Consider the following 19,148-nt stretch of genomic DNA (forward strand, 5'->3'; position numbering starts at 1 on the left):
AGCCTCCTATGGTTAAAATAGAACATCGGAGAAAATGATTATTTTTTTTGGCTTTTGAAGAAAATAGGACGATCCAACATTTTCCAAAGAACATTTAAATAAATTGAAAAGCCAAAATAATCATTGATGAGAGATTTAACCAAAAGAATTAAGGTGAGCGATTCAGGCTCTTGAGAGCCTCTTGTTTTTATTGTTGTTTTCGAATTGGCTGTACATAAACTAGATAATTGTAAAATTTAAGTGATTTCTGTAATTTAGTTCTTTTTTTATTTCGATATTACTGCTATTTTTCTATTAGTTTAACAGAAAAAAGGACATTAACAAAAATGTATGCTTCTTTTGAAGGCAGATTGTGAGCGTAAATGAACGGTGACCCCATTTTTTTATTTCAATTTTCTATTTTGTATAATCAAAGTTCATTTAAAGAAAAATATAGAGAAATCCTGTATTAAATAAAAAAAATGATTTAGACCTGTGAACCCTCTTAATTTGAATGGAGCTTGTATCTACATCTCTAGCTCCATTGTTGTCTATCTGGATTCGGAATTTTATTTACAATTGAATGTACTGTTATATTTAACAGGTTTGGGACAACCCACCCTATGGGGAACTGTTTCTCAAATGAGAAACAACCCCTCATTTGAGTAATCATTTGGTAGTGCTGAAAAACAAAATTTTCTTAACTGATAATAACTGTCTATTTTTCTTAAAATGGCACAATTATTCATGAAAATGCAGCAAATTTTCCCAAAGATAAGTATTCCTATCTTAATCAATCTATGAAAAATTAGAAAATTTGACTATTTCATTATTTTCAAGGCTACTAACTTTTATAAAATCCATAATAAAAATGTGATTCTTTGATAAAAGTTGTTCCATTTTCTATAAATTTGTACAATTTTACCCAAAAAGACCTATTTTTGTAAAATTTAGTTTTCAGCACTATGAAATAATTACTCAAATGAGGGATTGTTCCTCATAATAGTTCTCCATTTGGCAGGTTGTCCACAACCTGTTAAAATGTGACATTCTATTATATAAGAAGTCTTTCATATGCATTAAAACAAAACTTTGTGTACCAACATAATCATTGTAATGTTGTTGGTTTTTGTGTTGCAGAAAGCTCAACATAGGGATAGTGATCCGGCCGCTGTGGCGGCGGCTAAGGAAGCGGCGGTGTTAGCTCACTTCTTAAAAGCTTTATATGTTAGAAGGTGGAAGACCTGGATGCTTCATACTTTGTATATAGATGCCTCATGTTACGAAGTTTCCGTCAGTCACATGTCCTTGACCTCATTTTCATGGTTCAGTGACCCCTTGAAAAAAAAGTTAAGATTTTTTTGTAATGTTGAATTCTCTCTAATTACAAATTGTATAAGTAATAGGATAACTATATTTAGTATGTGCGTACCTTGCAAGGGCATCATGCCCGTCAGACAGTTTTCACTTGACCTCGACCTCATTTCATGGCTCAGTGAACAAGGTTAAGTTTTGGTGGTCAAGTCCATATCTCAGATACTATAAGCGATAGGGTTAGTATATTCAGTGTATGGAAGGACTGTAAGGTGTAAATGTCCAACTGGCAGGTGTCATCAGACCTTGACCTCATTTTCATGGTTCAGTGGTTATAGTTAAGTTTTTGTTTTTTTTGTCTGTTTTTCTCATACTTAATGCAATAGGTCTACTATATTTGTTGTATGGAATGATTGTAAGGTGAACATGTGTAGCGGACAGATGTCATCTGACCTTGACCTCATTTTCATGGTTTAGTGGTCAAAGTTAGGTTTTTCAGTTTTTGTCTTTTTATCTGATACTATACGCCATAGGCCAACTATATTAAGTGTATGGAAATATTTTATGATCAATATATTATTTGCCCAGGTTTTATTTGACCTTGACCTCATTTTCACAATTCATTGTTCAGTGTTTGTGTTTTGGTCTATTTTAAACTATAAGTATTAGGTCAACTTTATTTGTTTTATGGAAGCATTGTTAGCTGTACATGTAAGCCTGGCATGGTTCATCTGACCATGACCTCATTTTCCTGGTTCATTGGTCTTTGTTTAGTTATCTTGGTTTATGTGACAGTTGTAATAAAGCTTACCTTACTTAGGACCATCAACATAATTTCAATGATAAGTAAAGAAGGCGAGACATTTCAGTGTGTGCACTCTTGTTTTTATATAATTGAATCCTATTCAAAACAATCAAACAGTAACCTTTATGATGTGCTATGATGTTTTTTTTGCAAAACAAAACATCTAGCATTGACTCTTGCATGCTCTTGAAAAAGAGGCAGTGACACAAATTTTGTACAAATATTGCAAGATATTCCCTGAATACACACAAAAAATTTAAATGACTTACATGTATTTAAAATCCAGCATGGCTTATTGATATAGATAAACAACAATATCTAAGACCCAAATTGTTCAAGGAAACCTCTTTCAGAACTTTAGGCATATCTTCTACAAATAACCGAATTCGAACCAACGCCCTTCTTCTCATGTAATAGTGCACATTTATTTTCTATGCATGAGGAAATATTATTAGTTACATAGTGTGTTAGTGTCCTAATATGATATATACAGGGTCAGTAAATTCCATATGGGGTGAGAGCGAAGCGCGAACCCCATATGGAATTTACTTACCCTGTATATATCATATTAGGTCACTAGCACAGTATGTAACTAATTTATCTTACCGACTATCTTTATTTGTTGAATTTAGACTAAAGCGTAGGAAGAACACCCCTTTTTATGAAATTTTAATATTGTTAACCTGCACGAGCATACCGTTTCAATGAGATATGTTCATATCATACATCGGAGAGCAGATTACTGCTGAGAAATGTGAATTTGATAATTGGGAAGTTGAAATCATCATGACTGTCATCGATTTTAGTTTGCAGTCGTCCATTTGTATCAATATTAATATTGAGGAAAAGATCAAGGTATGAAGCAGTCCTCTTTGTACCAGTAATATTCTAAATGTAAATTTCATTGGAATATATGAAATATATTTGATGCAAGTACTGACTAAAATGAATTATTCAGTGATGATCAGTGATAGGACATCACCAATATATCTGAAAGTGAAATTAAAGAAATTTGCGAGGTAATTTTTCTGTTTGTCTTTAAGAAGGTTGTGAATGCTTATTTGCTTAATACGAGTACAAAAATAAGTTGGCAAAAAGAGTGCACAATTAGTAACCATTGGAATATCAAGTCTAAACTCATCAAACTTATAAATATATGGTCGATTAAAAAGTAAAGCATTTTGTAAATATCATCATCACTGTATTGTCTGAAAGAATTAGTGTGGTTCTTCAAAAAATAAGAGTTATTAAAACCCAAAACAATAAAATAATATCTACGATTCCCATTTTTTATAGAACAATATATGTTAAATGACGTGATGAAGTAAATCTTTTGATGGGTGATAGTAGTGTCAAGCGTAGAAAAATCAAGTCTAAGTGTTGCTACAAAATTGCAGAGATTGTGATCTGAGATTTAGCAGTAGATCTGTAGAATTTTTGAAAATTCACATCTGATTGACACAACTCGGTGAATAAAGCTTATCACTATATGTTTGAAGGCCATCTTTTACTGTTAAAATATAGTCAACACTTTAGAAAGATGATTAGTCGAACATCTTGATGATCCAGCTATGTATTGGTCTTTATACGGAGTTTTGTGAAGTTTTGGTATCAGTATACTGATATATTATGCTCATAGTTCATATTAGTTTCTGAATGCGCTTCTGAATGATTGATCGAATAGCTTTGATCCATTCAGATAAAGTGTCTAGTTCTGGTTCATATAGTTTACTCTTTACCCATTTTCCAGCATAGCTCACAAATGCATGCATCAGTAAACTGAAGTTCTTTGTCCAGTTGATTGACAATTCTGTATTTTGGTCCCTTAGCTAACAACTCTTTTAGTTGTTCATTAATTACGATACCAATGTAGATAGTTATAACATGACCAGATGCAATATTATTCTATTTTGACACTGCATATGATGACGTTTGGATTTCACATTTGTGAGATTAAATGCCTCTAAAATCTTTTGAAATTAAAAATCAAAGACAATATTCTAACTGGGTGCCACAGAAGACGAATACAAATTCCGATATCGTGGTTAACTTATCTTGACACCAGATGACAGAAGCAAAAATGTACTTGCTGTTATAGATGAGACAACATTTACGGAAGACCTTTAACATTTGATTCCCTCAGCGAAAACAGAATACTTTAAAAACATTTTTAAGTCTCAGAAATTAATAGGTGTTAAAGTAATAGAGTAAAAAAAGTTTTGACGACGACAAATGATGACAAAAAAGTAAATATTTTAAACAATATATGAATATATATAAAAGAAAGAGTGTTATCAGTTTCAAACACTATTATACAATTGTAGATCCTGTTGCTTTAACAATCCCAATAACTTCAAATGTTTATCGTTTATTTAGCCTCTGACAACTTGTTAATCCATCAGAAAATCATTCATCTATGGCTAATGCGTTTTTAATTTCAATATAATGATAAAAACGATGTACAACAAGATGTTTGTTTCTGTCAACCTACGTAAGATTCAACATTAAAGCGAGTGTATCATCTGGTATAAAATATTTCTGATTAAAATAACAAGTCAGAAGGTTTACAGCGGATGACTTTGAGAATGGATTTCAAGATTCTTTTTGTTAATCGGATGACAGTAGTCATTAATCTGTTGCTGCTTTCAACAATCACAGGTAACTTATTCTGAAATCTTGTTCTGTAATTGTTTGTCCTTTATAACTTTTTTTATTGTCATTTGTGAGATTTGTATATCACTAGTCCAGAAGTCAGTACTTTTGTTTTGACATTATTAGCATTGATGTGTCAATAGTTATACAAAAATGAAAATATTTCGAAATGCTAAGTATTTTCTGCCATAGAATATATAACCATAACTGTTTTAAGCATTATCTCTCGGAACTTAGGGTCTGTAAAGTCCTGCGACGTCGTACTTAATTTAGCCTTATGTGATTAGCGCCTCACAGATCAGTCTTATAAGATGAAATGCACGTTTGGTGTACACTCATTAAAGCTTGGTATATATGGTGATTATGAATTATAAGAAAAAAACAGCCGATGTCAAACATTTATATAAGATTACCAGTCGAATTTTGCATGTAAAACGTTGAATAAAAATCAAAAGCTGAATGCTTTGAAATCTGACTTGATTCATTCACTTTCAATCCAAGATAGCGAATTTAATGTTTAGGCTACTGGTTACTCACATTAGATATGTTTCCTTTCACAAATCGATATTATATTACTGGATCTACAAATTGTTCAAGGAAACCTCTTTCAGAACTTTAGGCATATCTTCTACAAATAACCGAATTCGAATCAACGCCCTTCTTCTCATGTAATAGTGCACATTTATTTTCTATGCACGAGGAAATATTATTAGTTACATAGTGTGTTAGTGTCCTAATATGATATATACAGGGTCAGTAAATTCCATATGGGGTGAGAGCGAAGCGCGAACCCCATATGGAATTTACTTACCCTGTATATATCATATTAGGTCACTAGCACAGTATGTAACTAATTTATCTTACCGACTATCTTTATTTGTTGAATTTAGACTAAAGCGTAGGAAGAACACCCCTCTTTATGAAATAAGAATATTGTTAACCTGCACGAGCATACCGTTTCAATGAGATATGTTCATATCATACATCGGAGAGCAGATTACTGCTGAGAAATGTGAATTTGATAATTGGGAAGTTGAAATCATCATGACTGTCATCGATTTTAGTTTGCAGTCGTCCATTTGTATCAATATTAATATTGAGGAAAAGATCAAGGTATGAAGCAGTCCTCCTTGTACCAGTAATATTCTAAATGTAAATTTCATTGGAATATATGAAATATATTTGATGCAAGTACTGACTAAAATGAATTATTCAGTGATAGGACATCACCAATATATCTGAAAGTAAAACTAAAGAAATTTGCAAGGTGATTTTTCTGTTTGTCTTTTAGAAGGTTGTGAATGAATTTTGCTTAATACGAGTACAAAAACAAGTTGGCAAAAAGAGTGCACAATTAGTAACCATTGGAATATCAAGTCTAAACTCATCAAACTTATAAATATATGGTCGATTAAAAAGTAAAGCATTTTGTAAATATCATCATCACTGTATTGTCTGAAAGAATTAGTGTGGTTCTTCAAAAAATAAGAGTTATTAAAACCCAAAACAATAAAATAATATCTACGATTCCCATTTTTTATAGAACAATATATGTTAAATGACGTGATGAAGTAAATCTTTTGATGGGTGATAGTAGTGTCAAGCGTAGAAAATTCAAGTCTTAGTGTTGCTACAAAATTGCAGAGATTGTGATCTGAGATTTAGCAGTAGATCTGTAGAATTTTTTGAAAATTCACATCTGATTGACACAACTCGGTGAATAAAGCTTATCACTATATGTTTGGAGGCCATCTTTTACTGTTAAAATATAGTCAACACTTTAGAAAGATGATTAGTCGAACATCTTGATGATCCAGCTATGTATTGGTCTTTATACGGAGTTTTGTGAAGTTTTGGTATCAGTATACTGATATATTATGCTCATAGTTCATATTAGTTTCTGAATGCGCTTCTGAATGATTGATCGAATAGCTTTGATCCATTCAGATAAAGTGTCTAGTTCTGGTTCATATAGTTAACTCTTTACCCATTTTCCAGCATAGCTCACAAATGCATGCATCAGTAAACTGAAGTTCTTTGTCCAGTTGATTGACAATTCTGTATTTTGGTCCCTTCGCTAACAACTCTCTTAGTTGTTCATTAATTACGATACCAAGGTAGACAGTTATAACATGACCAGATGCAATATTATTCTATTTTGACACTGCATATGATGACGTTTGGATTTCACATTTGTGAGATTAAAGGCCTCTAAAATCTTTTGAAATTAAAAATCCAAGACAATATTCTAACTGGGTGCCACAGAAGACGAATACAAATTCCGATATCATGGTTAACTTATCTTGACACCAGATGACAGAAGCAAAAATGTACTTGCTGTTATAGATGAGACAACATTTACGAAAGACCTTTAACATTTGATTCCCTCAGCGAAAACAGAATACTTTAAAAACATTTTTAAGTCTCAGAAATTAATACTTGTTAAAGTAATAGAGTAAAAAAAGTTTTGACGACGACAAATGATGACAAAAAGTAAATATTTTAAACAATATATGAATATATATAAAAGAAAGAGTGTTATCAGTTTCAAACACTATTATACAATTGTAGATCCTGTTGCTTTAACAATCCCAATAACTTCAAATGTTTATCGTTTATTTAGCCTCTGACAACTTGTTAATCCATCAGAAAATCATTCATCTATGGCTAATGCGTTTTTAATTTCAATATAATGATAAAAACGATGTACAACAAGATGTTTGTTTCTGTCAACCTACGTGAGATTCAACATTAAAGCGAATGTATCATCTGGTATAAAATATTTCTGATTAAAATAACAAGTCAGAAGGTTTACAACGGATGAATTTGAGAATGGATTTCAAGATTGTTTTTGTTAATCCGATGACAGTAGTCATTAATCTGTTGCTACTTTCAACAATTACAGGTAACCTTTTCTTAAATCTTGTTCTGTAATTGTTTGTCCTTTATAACTTTTTTTTATTGTCATTTGTGAGATTTATATATCACTAGTCCACAAGTGTACACTCATTAAAGCCTGGTATCTATGGTGGTAATGCATTATAAGAAAAAAACCACTCGATGTCAATCATTTATATAAGATTACCAGTAGAGTTTTGTTTATAAAACGTTGAATAAAAATCAAAAGCTGAATGCTTTGAAATCTGACTTAATTCATTCACTTTCCAACCAAGATAGCGAATTTAATGTTTTGACTATTGGGAACTCACATTAAGAGGTTTCCTTTCACAAAAAATGATATTATATTACTGGATCTACAAATTATTCAACGAACCCTCTTTCAGAACTTCAGGCATATCTTCTATAAATAACCAAAAAAGTCGACCTTGAAACAACCACTATATAGGTGATGCAAGTCAGATGAAGAAACATAATTATTGAACAAATCTGTACCGAATTCGAATCAACGTCCTTATTCTCATGTAACAGTGCACATTTATTTTCTATGCATGAGGAAGATATTAAGATTTGTTCACCCAATAATATTCATATTGCACGAGGGATCTGCCCGAGGGAAATATGATTTTCGAGAGTGAGTAAATCTTTATATCTCCCGAAGCAAAGGGGAATGATTTTTTTATTCCACTGCCTATGCTTTGTTTACTATTTATACATTTTGGATATAAGAAGTTCAAATCGTATGTACATTAACCGCGCGTAACGTCACACGATGTAATCCCGAATATGATCCTCAGAATGGAATATGAAGATTTGTTAAATGACACGTGGGAAAGTCTCAACGAATCAGATATTGATTTAACTATCAATATGTATAAACAGTGGAATAATATATAATGTCGGTACTCCGTCATTGCTATTCCTAATAAAATTTAGCGATGGATTTATTGAATAAGTCAAACATTGTTTTCTTTAACAGAAATAGCAAGAGAAATAAACATATCTTTTCTAAGAGTTTTCGGCAATACACCTTATCGCTTTTTAGTCCAATCCGGGACAAACAGTAATTTATACAACTTTCTCTTTGGGTCAGACCGCCGAAAATAGAGGTCATCAGTAGTGAGCTGATGGAGGACAAGCTTTATACAGCGATCATCAAGAAACTTTGATAGAGTATGATCCCCTTTTTCGAAATTAAAATTGAAGTAAAAACTTATTATGTTTGAAGTATTTACGGTAGTTTAAACAGGTCTCATTAAAAAGTATCATGCATGGTGAATTGTTTAAACAGGGTCCCAGATAGCTTCAATGAAAAAGTTGTGTAATTTTAGAACTTATCCGGAATGGAATAAATAGCGATTAGGTTTATGTTCACTGAAACTGAGGACAATAAAGGTCGAGTGAAAACTAAACAATACGACAAAAGATTCAAATTTATTCCATTTCTGTGAAACAACATTCCAGTAGCAACTTCATTTGGAGGTTGAAACTATAAGGTAAAGCTTTTTTTTTTTTAATTTTAATTTTCTCTATAGAGGGTAGCATATTGCAGGTAAGCTATAACAAGAGTCATGTAGTAATTCTCACCATTCGTTATCATCTGCTAAACTTGTTTTTCTTTTAATCGCAAATCGTCTGATTATCTTTAAAAGACAAAGTGAAAGAGTTGGTATTACTTGTTTCATAAAAAAAGAATGGCCAACGTAGATACAAGTATCTTGTTTTAGGGAGGGATAAATCCTACTTTGTAAAGAATCACTCTGATTCAAACAAAAAATTCTCTGAAACTGATATTATCAAGATGCTTGATTTCTTGATTGACAACATAATTGTTACGTTCGGAGGACGTGTTTTTCTACAGACTGTCGGCATTCCAATGGGAACAAACTGTGTTCCTCTACTTGCCGACTTGTTTCTTTATTAATATGAGGCTGACTTCATGCAGGAACTTTTTAGGACGAAAGATAGGAAGAGAGCAATATCCTTTAACTCTACTTTCCACTATATAGATGATGTTCTTTCACTTAACAATTCAAAATTTGATAGACTATGTGGAACGCATCTAACCCAACGAACTAGAGATAATGGATACAACAGATACAGTTAAGTCGGCTTCATATCTTGACTTACATCTAGAAATTGACATTGAGGGTCGGTTGAAAACAAAACTTTACGACAAAAGAGATGATTTCAGCTTTCCAATTGTGAACTTTCCATTTCTAAGTAGCAACATTCCAGCAGCACATGTATACGGGGTACATATCTCCCAATTAATACGATATGCTCGTGCATGAATTTCTTATCATGATTTTCTTGAGAGAGGGTTGCTGCTCACAAGGAAGCTACTAAACCAAGAGTTCCAAATCATAAGTTGAAATTATCCCTTCGTAAATTTTACGGACGCCATCACGAGTTGGTTGACCGTTATGGTATAACCGTTTCACAAATGATATCGGATATGTTCCTTACGTCGTAACTACAATCCCCTTCCCTTTCATGAATGTGACCTACCGAATTGGACTTTTTACCGGATTTGTAATCACATAAGCAACACGACGGGTGCCACATGTGGAGCAGGATCTGCTTACCCTTCCAGAGCACCTATGATCACCCCTAGTTTTTGTTGAGTGCGTGTTGTTTATTCTTTAGTTTTCTCTGGTGTGTCATGTTTACTATTTTTTTCCGGCTTGTCTTTTTAATTTTTAGCCATGGCGTTGTCAGTTTGTTTAAGATTTATGAGTTTGACAATCCCTTTGGTATCTTTCGTCCCTTTTTTGTAGAAAAATCTTTCTCTTAATTTATGAGCATTGAACCCTTTTTGAATCCGTTGTATAACATTTTTTAAACAACGTGTACACATGTGTACATATGTTGTAGGTTAACTCAGAAGATAATTGGATTAATTAATGGTCAATTAAACCATTGTTAGCTCACTAGATGTATCAAAATATTCTAACAGGTGTTTATGAAACTGACAACTTTGTAGAATGTAGAAGGCACTCGAAAGAGTTTTCATTAAACACAAAAAAAATTAAAATTTATGTTCTAATCTCTAGGAAAACAGTTTCTTACATAGTTACTCGTGAATTATCGGATTTATATAATATCGATAGTTAAATTGTAAATTCTAAAGTCCGTGACGAGGCTATGACTTTAAAATTGACAATTGAACTATCTCGATTGGATGAATCCGATAATCCATTGTTATCAATATAAGAATCTATATATATATTGAATTATGTCAGAATCGTAGCAATGATATATCTTATAATTTAATACTCATTTTCACAGATGTTATCATTATGTTCCTTCTGTCGAATCAGTTCCCTTTTCATAAATATAACCTACCGAATAAAATTATCTACCGGAATTGTAATGACATGATCAACACGACGGATGACACATGTAGAACAGGATCTGCCTACCATTCCGGAGCACATGAGATCACCCCAGTTTTTGTGCGGAACGATCTGTTTAGTCTGTAGATTTCTATGTTGTGTCTTGTGCACATTTTCTTGTCTTTTGTCTCTTTCACCATTGAGATGTCGGTTTATTTTCGATCTATGAGTTTGACTGTTCCTCTGGTATCTTACACCTCTCTATTATAAAGCTTACATTATCAGCGATATCTCACCTTATATTGGAGAACCCTTCCCTTATGTTACTAAATTGGAAAAAAGTGAATCATTCTAGACATTCTTTTATTTTTGTTAAATACGACCGTAAATTTATCAAACATAATAAAAACGACCCATTTGTCTATATTAACACGAGACGTGTTACACATCTATTACATAATACTATCGAAATTTGCATATTTCATTTAACACACCCCAGTCACCTTAAATAGTAGACATCTGTTTAATCTATAAAACGACTTAATGGATAATTATTTCATAACATATGACTAAGGATTTATTTCTAAAAGATCGTTTTAAAAAATCGACAGTGTTGCATTAAATCTAAAAGTTGGTTCACAGATATCTGTGTACGCTAAAAGAACACATGATTGCTTATTAAAGTAATATCTTAACGATATTATTAGGTTTTTGTATATTATGCTTCATTTTTGAAAAACGTAAGATGTAAATATTTGTTTAATGCAACTCAGGTACTTGCATTTTTAAGTGAGAAAACTGTGCAAAGGGGGATTTTAGAACTCTTTAGTCCAAAAAACGACTTCACTATGGTCAAAAGAAAAAAAAAGGAGAACAAAAACAAACAAAAGTCCACAAAACTCAACACAGAAACATAGATAGATTTAGGAAAATGTGGTAGCGTTCATTTCTCCATGACGATTAAAATGATCAACTGATTCGACTGATCATTATACATGAATTCCAATTACAACGGTACGAGTCATCTAACAGATACGGCTAATTCGACACACCACAAATGCAATCTAAAATTGTCTCTCATGATAGTTTAAACTTCACATTTGACGACTACGGAAAAGCATTTCAACCATCTTGAAAGATTTCTTGAATCACGCATATAGATAAATACGACTACGTAATAGGTGCTTTATAATTTCATTTATTCTCGGTTACTGCATATTGTGAAGCAAATAAAGGCTGCATAGAAAGGAATATGTTTTGGTTTGGAGATGCGTCCGTAATTTATTTGTTTCGAGGTTACCCAAATTTAAGTATAGATTTTTGAGAAATATTGACATCAGTATGATATTTTTATATGCAACATACATGTATATACTGCTTATTAAAATAAATCTCTTTTTAGATGCAATTTGTATACTGCCTCCAGAACTCAGGAATACGGCATGGATTTATAACTATACCAAACCAGATGATAACCAACCGGTAACAACAACACTTACAATTCAGACTAGAGTTTTAGCAGATTCATCAATAAGTTTAGATGCACGTGGAACGACAATTAAAGATTGGACTTGCATATCTAACTTAACATTGTCAGATACAGAATCTGTTGCTGTTTTTAAGTGAGACTATATAATATATCCCGTTATAATAGCTTCTTTTGGTTTCTTCTCATTAAATTAGATCCACATAACCATGTTAGTCGCACTGTTCCCTCATTTTATATTTGATAGTGTTTCAAATAAGGTTCGATCCTTTTAGAATTCGATTAATCAAATAATGTGTAAAAGTCATAGTTAAAACTATTATATGCATTGTTCTATCTATAATACTTGTTTAGTATGCATCTTTTTCCACATCAGATTCTAGTTATTTCTTGTTTTGATATAATAAAACAAATTATCTGTTCTGAAAAGTATTTACCCGAGTTGCTTATTGAGCGAGCGTGCAACTTGGAAGTTTTTATCATACAAACGTTTTTTTCACTTGCGCAAGATGTAACTGAACGTAATAAAATCCAAGTTAAAGCAGAACCAAAACAAACATTCAGTTCAACTAATACTTCTGTTTTCACACTAATGAGCTAACGATTTTCATACTCTTATGTCATAGTTACCAAAGGTAATTTTTTGATAAGAGGCAGGAGTTACAATAGGAACTATCAAACTTCCTAGGTCGACGACGAAAATCTAAGAGCATGGTACAACAAAGACAAATAACAATCACCTTAAAAAAACAACAGTTTTTAGCAATACGAACCTTATCATAAGTGGGTGATCCCGGAAAATAAGAAGAAAGTGCCGACAACGGCTTAGAAGACGAAAAAATGTAACAAACCTATTTAAGACTATACCAATCACACCGTACCTGTTTAATCAACCCAAACGTTGTTTAGTGAGAAGACTTGCCATAGTTACAAATACAGTAAGCTGATTAAACTAATACCCTGCAATGTATGCGGGCCGAAGTAGGTCATATTTATTAATATATTTCCTTTTTTATTTTATTTCTATTCTGTTTTAGGAGCGAAACCAGCTATTCTGAAGGGCCATTTACAGGTAGTAGATGGTTATATCTTTGTATGAAATTCACAAAGGTCACTGACAACTTGTTTTACTTCTACTTATTATCAGGTATTATTATTTTTTTCATCAGTCATCTTAGTTTAAATTTATCTTTATCTGATGATTAAACGTTTGTATGTTTGAATGTCTAGGAATGACTTGTATTCTTGTTCTTTAAGATGTTGTCTTTGTTACTATTTTGAGGTCAATACAAGTCTTAAAAACAAAGGTACAAAAATGATAATATTTATGTTGAGAAGTTGACAAGCCGCTGTCAAGAAGTTAGAAAAATAAAATCAAAGGTCAGTGATACATATTGCTAAACAAATATAGTGGACAAATATTATGAACGTTCTCTATTCTAGGATTATAATTTTTGGGTATGTAAATCTGCTTATATATGTATGAATCTTTTCAAAACCTTCTGACTTTAAGGCAGTTCTAGAAATTCATCAATATTACAAGTTCAACTGCTGATTGAAATATGTTTTTCCTGCTGAATAGAACTAAATGTTACTGATTAGAATCAAGTGTTCCCGAGCCGACTAACAATGTGTGTTTCTGAGTAAACCTACCTAATCAGAATAACAAAACTGTTCAGATGTTCCAAATAAATATGTTTTTCTTTAATATTGTTTAATTATTTGCCATGCTTATCTTTACATTTGTCAACACAGTATACACTTGCTGATAAATATGACAAATGATCAAATTTATGAATTTTTTTTATATTTAATAAAAAAAAAAATCACCCTTGTAAACTACATCCTTTTTCGCTGAATATTTTATTCTTCGTTAATTGCAAACAAGGTAGATGTGTATACCATAAACATAACTATAGTTATTTTAATTTTAATATTTGTTAATTAAATTTGAAATATTCAGATGTGGATAATACTCTTACGCCAAATGAAAGGGCATTCAATCCTCCAGCAAACAGTCAACCAAGTAATTCTGACCCACTGTGTAGTACGTTTTGTCAATATACATCAGAACCAAAAATACGCACGCTGCAAAGGACAGGTAATTCTGACCCACTGTGTAGTACGTTTTTTCAATATACATCAGAACAAAAAATACGCACGCTGCAAGCTGCAAAAGACAGGTAATTCTGACCCATTGTGTTGTACATTTTGTCAATATACATCAGAACCCAAAGTACACACGCTGCAAAAGACAGGTAATTATGACCCACTGTATAGTACGTTTTGTCAATATACATCAGAACCAAAAAAATACACACGCTGCAAAAGACAGGTTATTCTAACCCACTGTGTTGTACATTTTGTCAATATACATCAGAACCCAAAGTACATACGCTGCAAAAGACAGATAATTCTGACCCACTGTGTAGTACGTTTTGTCAATACACTTGGAACCAAAAATACACATGCTGCAAAAGACAGGTAATTTGTTAGAGAAACTGTATAAATACGAAGGTGTTGTATAAGCATCAATGCCACAACTATCTGTTGACTGAGTTGTAATTTCACTGAGATAGATTAAGAGATAGTACCACAAGAAAAAGCCAAGAAAACGTGTCGAAATGCCTTAAACACCGATCTAAACAACAGTGGCTAAACAAACCTTCGAATTGTAGAAAAGTGGAATTATTCTGAAACCATTTGTGTGAAGGAAAAAAGAACTAATAGGGAAAGATAGATGGAGTTTGCCTGTATATAACATGTATAAACAAATAAATCTGCAGGCATGTAGATGAAGTATGACAAAAACACATTTATTATAATGATATGCATCGTAAGAAATGTTGCTGTGTTATATCTAATTCGTTTATTAGTCTTTCAGCATCAATGTTTATCAGCCGTCCGTCCGTAAGCTATCCCTTCATATTTTTTTTATCAACCTATCATTTCTGGGGTAAATTTAATTGGAATGCTATATCACAATTTTTAATAGTTTTTTTCATTTTTTTGTTAAAACATCGTGGTCAAAAGAACGACATCGTTTATGAATTAATTAAATGAATGCTTTTAAATATATTTGTTGATACATTTATCTTTTTGGTCTATTGGTCCGTCCGTCCGTCCGTCCGTCCGTCCGTTCGTCCGTCCGTCCGTTCGTCCGTCCGTTCGTTCGTCCGTTCGTCTCTCCCGTTTCAGGGTAAAGATTCTGGTAAAGGTGGAAGGTTCAGATCTCACATAACACGTTTAACTCTGTCACTTTTTAGCGCCTGTACCAATTGAGGAGATTCTGGCAATTGCTTGTTTTGTATGGGTTTTGTTTTTGTTTATTTAATTTATATCTTGTTGAGTATAGTATAAGGTCCTTTTTCAGTAAACCAGTACACAATTTTAGTTTGAGGCAATCTGAATCCTTCCTCTGGGTGAAGATTTTTGTCTCGTATGATGGCTTTCTGCTGTTATTGGCTCTTTTGTTTGGTTGTTGTTTCTTTGACACATTCCTCTCTTCCATTCTTTGAGCATCCGTGTACGAAGGACACATTCTTGATACGAACGTTTCGCTGTTTGTCTTTTTTCTTTTTTAGCCATGGCGGTGTCAGTTTATTTTCGATTTATAAGTTTGATTGTCCCTCTGATATCTTTCATCCCACTTTTAAAGAGACATTTATCATATTCATATTAATATGTATATGGGTGGAGAGTTGTCTCATTGGCACTCATACCACATCTTCTTATATCTATATACACAGAAACAGGCAACTTAAATGTTGCATTACAATTTATTCCTGTGTAATAATTTTTTTTCTCTACCAGGTACTACCGATGTTGTGCCAAGTGACGCAGCTTTGTGTACGCCTTGTGAAAGTCCATGTGAAGAACGTAAGTTAAATATGATTAATTCATTAGACTTGAATATTAGTTAAAGCAACACAATTTCCTGAAGTGTTCAAAATCTAACACTTAATGCAATTAACTGGGAACATAGTTGGCTTTGATAATGGATATATATATATATATATGTCACGATATCACAGTAGCATGGGTTCGAATCCCGGCGAGGGAAGAACCAAAAATTTGCGAAAGCAAATTTACAGATCTAACATTGTTGGGTTGATGTTTAGACGAGTTGTATATATATATATATATATATATGTTTTTATCCAACGCAGTCATAGGTTTGAACGTAGTTTTCAATTTAGACTCGTATATATATATATATATTACTTACTTTAATAATGCTCTCGTCTCGGTAATAAAATGGCACTAATCGCCATATCTAACCTTTGAATCTCGGCCAATCGCATTGAAACAAGACGGACGGGAACATAGATTGCACGAATTGCTACTTGTTATATACATAATACGATTGCATGTAAATATCTATTTAATTATAAAAGTTAAAAGTAAACTGAATCTTAAATTTTAAATCATTATATGTTTATTATTAAATGTTAGTTGATTTCATTATTAAAAACCTTTTGCGGGAAATATTAATTTAGTTACTTCTTATAAATGCACTGAACATTACATGGTGATTTAAGTAAAAAGAAAGAAAAGTAAATTGAATTTAAATAAGAGGTATATCTGAAAAAATTAATTTACATAAAAGTCCATATCTGAAAATATTCGCATTTAATATGAGATCACTTCAAGCTATCTATTTCCCGTAGATTTTTAGCTGAACACATTCTTTCGATATAAGAATCAGTCACGTGTCTTTAGATTTACATCCCAACTAACACTCTAAGGGAGGATCGCCCTTACCAGAGCAGCCTACCTCGAGTTTCTTTGTTTTGCATGCTTTTTGTTCTGTAATATTTTGGTGGGAATGTCGAATAAAAAACTCGAAATAGGCGGAAGGAGCACCAACTTTAACGTAAAAAAACACATCAAATTTCCAGTATCTGTGCTAGGAATCGAACTGAAGACCTTCATTATATGAAACCACGATGTATGTCCCTACACCAGGACGACTGGATACAAACTCACTGACAATTTAACATATTCAAACATTGTATCTATGGCTCATAAAAGGTATATACTGTATAGCATTATATATAATCATATTTTAACTATTGACTCAAATTCTCATATTTGATTTTTAACTAAAATAAAATAAACGATGTCCAATGCATGAACTCGCATCCGCATATTTTGTGTATTTTAGTAAGGACAGTATGTACTTAACCACTGGGTGGCCTTCGAAGATTGCCAACGGTCATAAAACCCGATAAAGATATACATATACATATACATGTACATAGATAGAAAATAAATGAGTTTTTGTAGATCAGTCTGTCAAATGTTTTACCCATGTCACACATTCAATGTTGACAGTCCTTTGTGTTTGATTTTGCCTTTTGATTTTGGTCTTTCCTTTTTGAATTTTGCTGGGAGTTCAGTATTTTTGTGTTTTACTTTTTCCTTTTAATTAGCAAACAAGCGAAATGCATGTGTAACCAAACTCAAGGTACGGAAATAATTTTGAGGTCACATGAATACGGATTAAATGAGGTCAAATTATTCACTTGCAAGTTAAATTATTATCTGTTGTTTCTTAGCTTATGTTGATAGAATTAAACTGTAACTGATGATTAAAAAGAAACATATTCCTTTTCATATCTGGTAGTTGATGCCCATTCAAAACTTAAATTATTGAAACAATGGGTACGTGGATTTTTTTTTATTGATTTTAAGTAATTATAATGCGATTTAAAAAAAAATCAATAATTGATAATCATTCATAATTTACTACTAAAAAATGTCATTAATAAACATGAAGTTAATACTATTACAGGGGTAGTAGCTTGTCCAGACCTTAGGCTTACGTCAGTAAATTTCACTACTATAACAAACAATAGTGGTATAAACTACCAAGACAATATAACTTATGCTTGTAACACCGGCTATGAATTGACGTCTGGTGACCTAACTCGTGAATGTTTGGCTAATGAAAGCTGGAGTGGCAGTCCTCCAGTCTGCGGTAAGACCACTGTATAGATCATTAAATACAAAGATCGTACAAGATATTTGTTGCTTCGCACAAGGAAGCTATTAAACCAAGAGTTCCAAATGGTGAAGTTGAAAATTTTACGGACGCCATCACGGAGTTGGTTGACCGTTATCATAATTATGGAATAATCGTTTCACACATGATATCGGATATGTTCCTTACGTCGTAACATCAATCCTTTTCCCATTCATGAATGTGACCTACTGAATTAGACTATTTACCGGCTTGATTATAACATGAGCAACACGACGGGTGCCATATATGGAGCAGGCTCTGCTTACCCTTCTGGAGCACCTGAGATCAACCCCAGTTTTTAGTGGGGTCGTAAGGCTTATTTTTCAGTTTTATATGTTGTGTCATGTGTACTATTGTTTGTCTGTTTGTCTTTTTCATTTTTGGTCATGGCCTTGTCAGTTTATTTTTCGAATTATAAGTTTGACTGCCTCTCAGGTATCTTTTGTCCCTCTTTTACTTCTAAGGAATAGATAATTAAAAATTTATATTTACACAATTCTCAAGTACAAATGTAAAAATAAAAATTGCCAACGAGAAGCGATGTACAAAGGTTCAAATGAAGTGGAGGAAACAAATTATAGGCAATTGTACGACCTTCAACGACCAGAAAAAACAATGGCGTATAAGAGCTATGCACTGCACCGAAAT

The 19,148-nt window shown here is 32.5% G+C and overlaps 1 protein-coding gene across 20 annotated transcripts in view; it reads left to right on the top strand.

Annotated features, from left to right (window-relative positions):
• The window catches only part of LOC134696113 (CUB and sushi domain-containing protein 3-like), a 119,890-nt gene that overhangs the window by 52,832 nt on the left and 47,910 nt on the right, over nucleotides 1–19,148 (top strand). For 2 of the 20 annotated variants that reach the window (XM_063557728.1, XM_063557731.1), the window contains exons 1-6: nucleotides 4,613–4,756; nucleotides 12,389–12,608; nucleotides 13,510–13,619; nucleotides 14,436–14,573; nucleotides 16,286–16,351; nucleotides 18,270–18,455. The exons of 16 other annotated variants lie outside the window; for them this stretch is intronic. In XM_063557728.1, the coding sequence (XP_063413798.1) occupies nucleotides 4,672–4,756; nucleotides 12,389–12,608; nucleotides 13,510–13,619; nucleotides 14,436–14,573; nucleotides 16,286–16,351; nucleotides 18,270–18,455 (805 nt within the window). In that variant the 5' untranslated portion in view covers nucleotides 4,613–4,671. Of the gene's footprint in view, nucleotides 1–4,612; nucleotides 4,757–7,461; nucleotides 7,656–12,388; nucleotides 12,609–13,509; nucleotides 13,620–14,435; nucleotides 14,574–16,285; nucleotides 16,352–18,269; nucleotides 18,456–19,148 lie in introns of those variants that run through there. 2 more of the 20 variants (XM_063557729.1, XM_063557734.1) reach the window with 2 other exon arrangements.

Source organism: Mytilus trossulus, chromosome 14 (genome assembly GCF_036588685.1).
Source record: "Mytilus trossulus isolate FHL-02 chromosome 14, PNRI_Mtr1.1.1.hap1, whole genome shotgun sequence".
Classification (NCBI taxonomy): Eukaryota; Metazoa; Mollusca; class Bivalvia; order Mytilida; family Mytilidae; genus Mytilus; species Mytilus trossulus.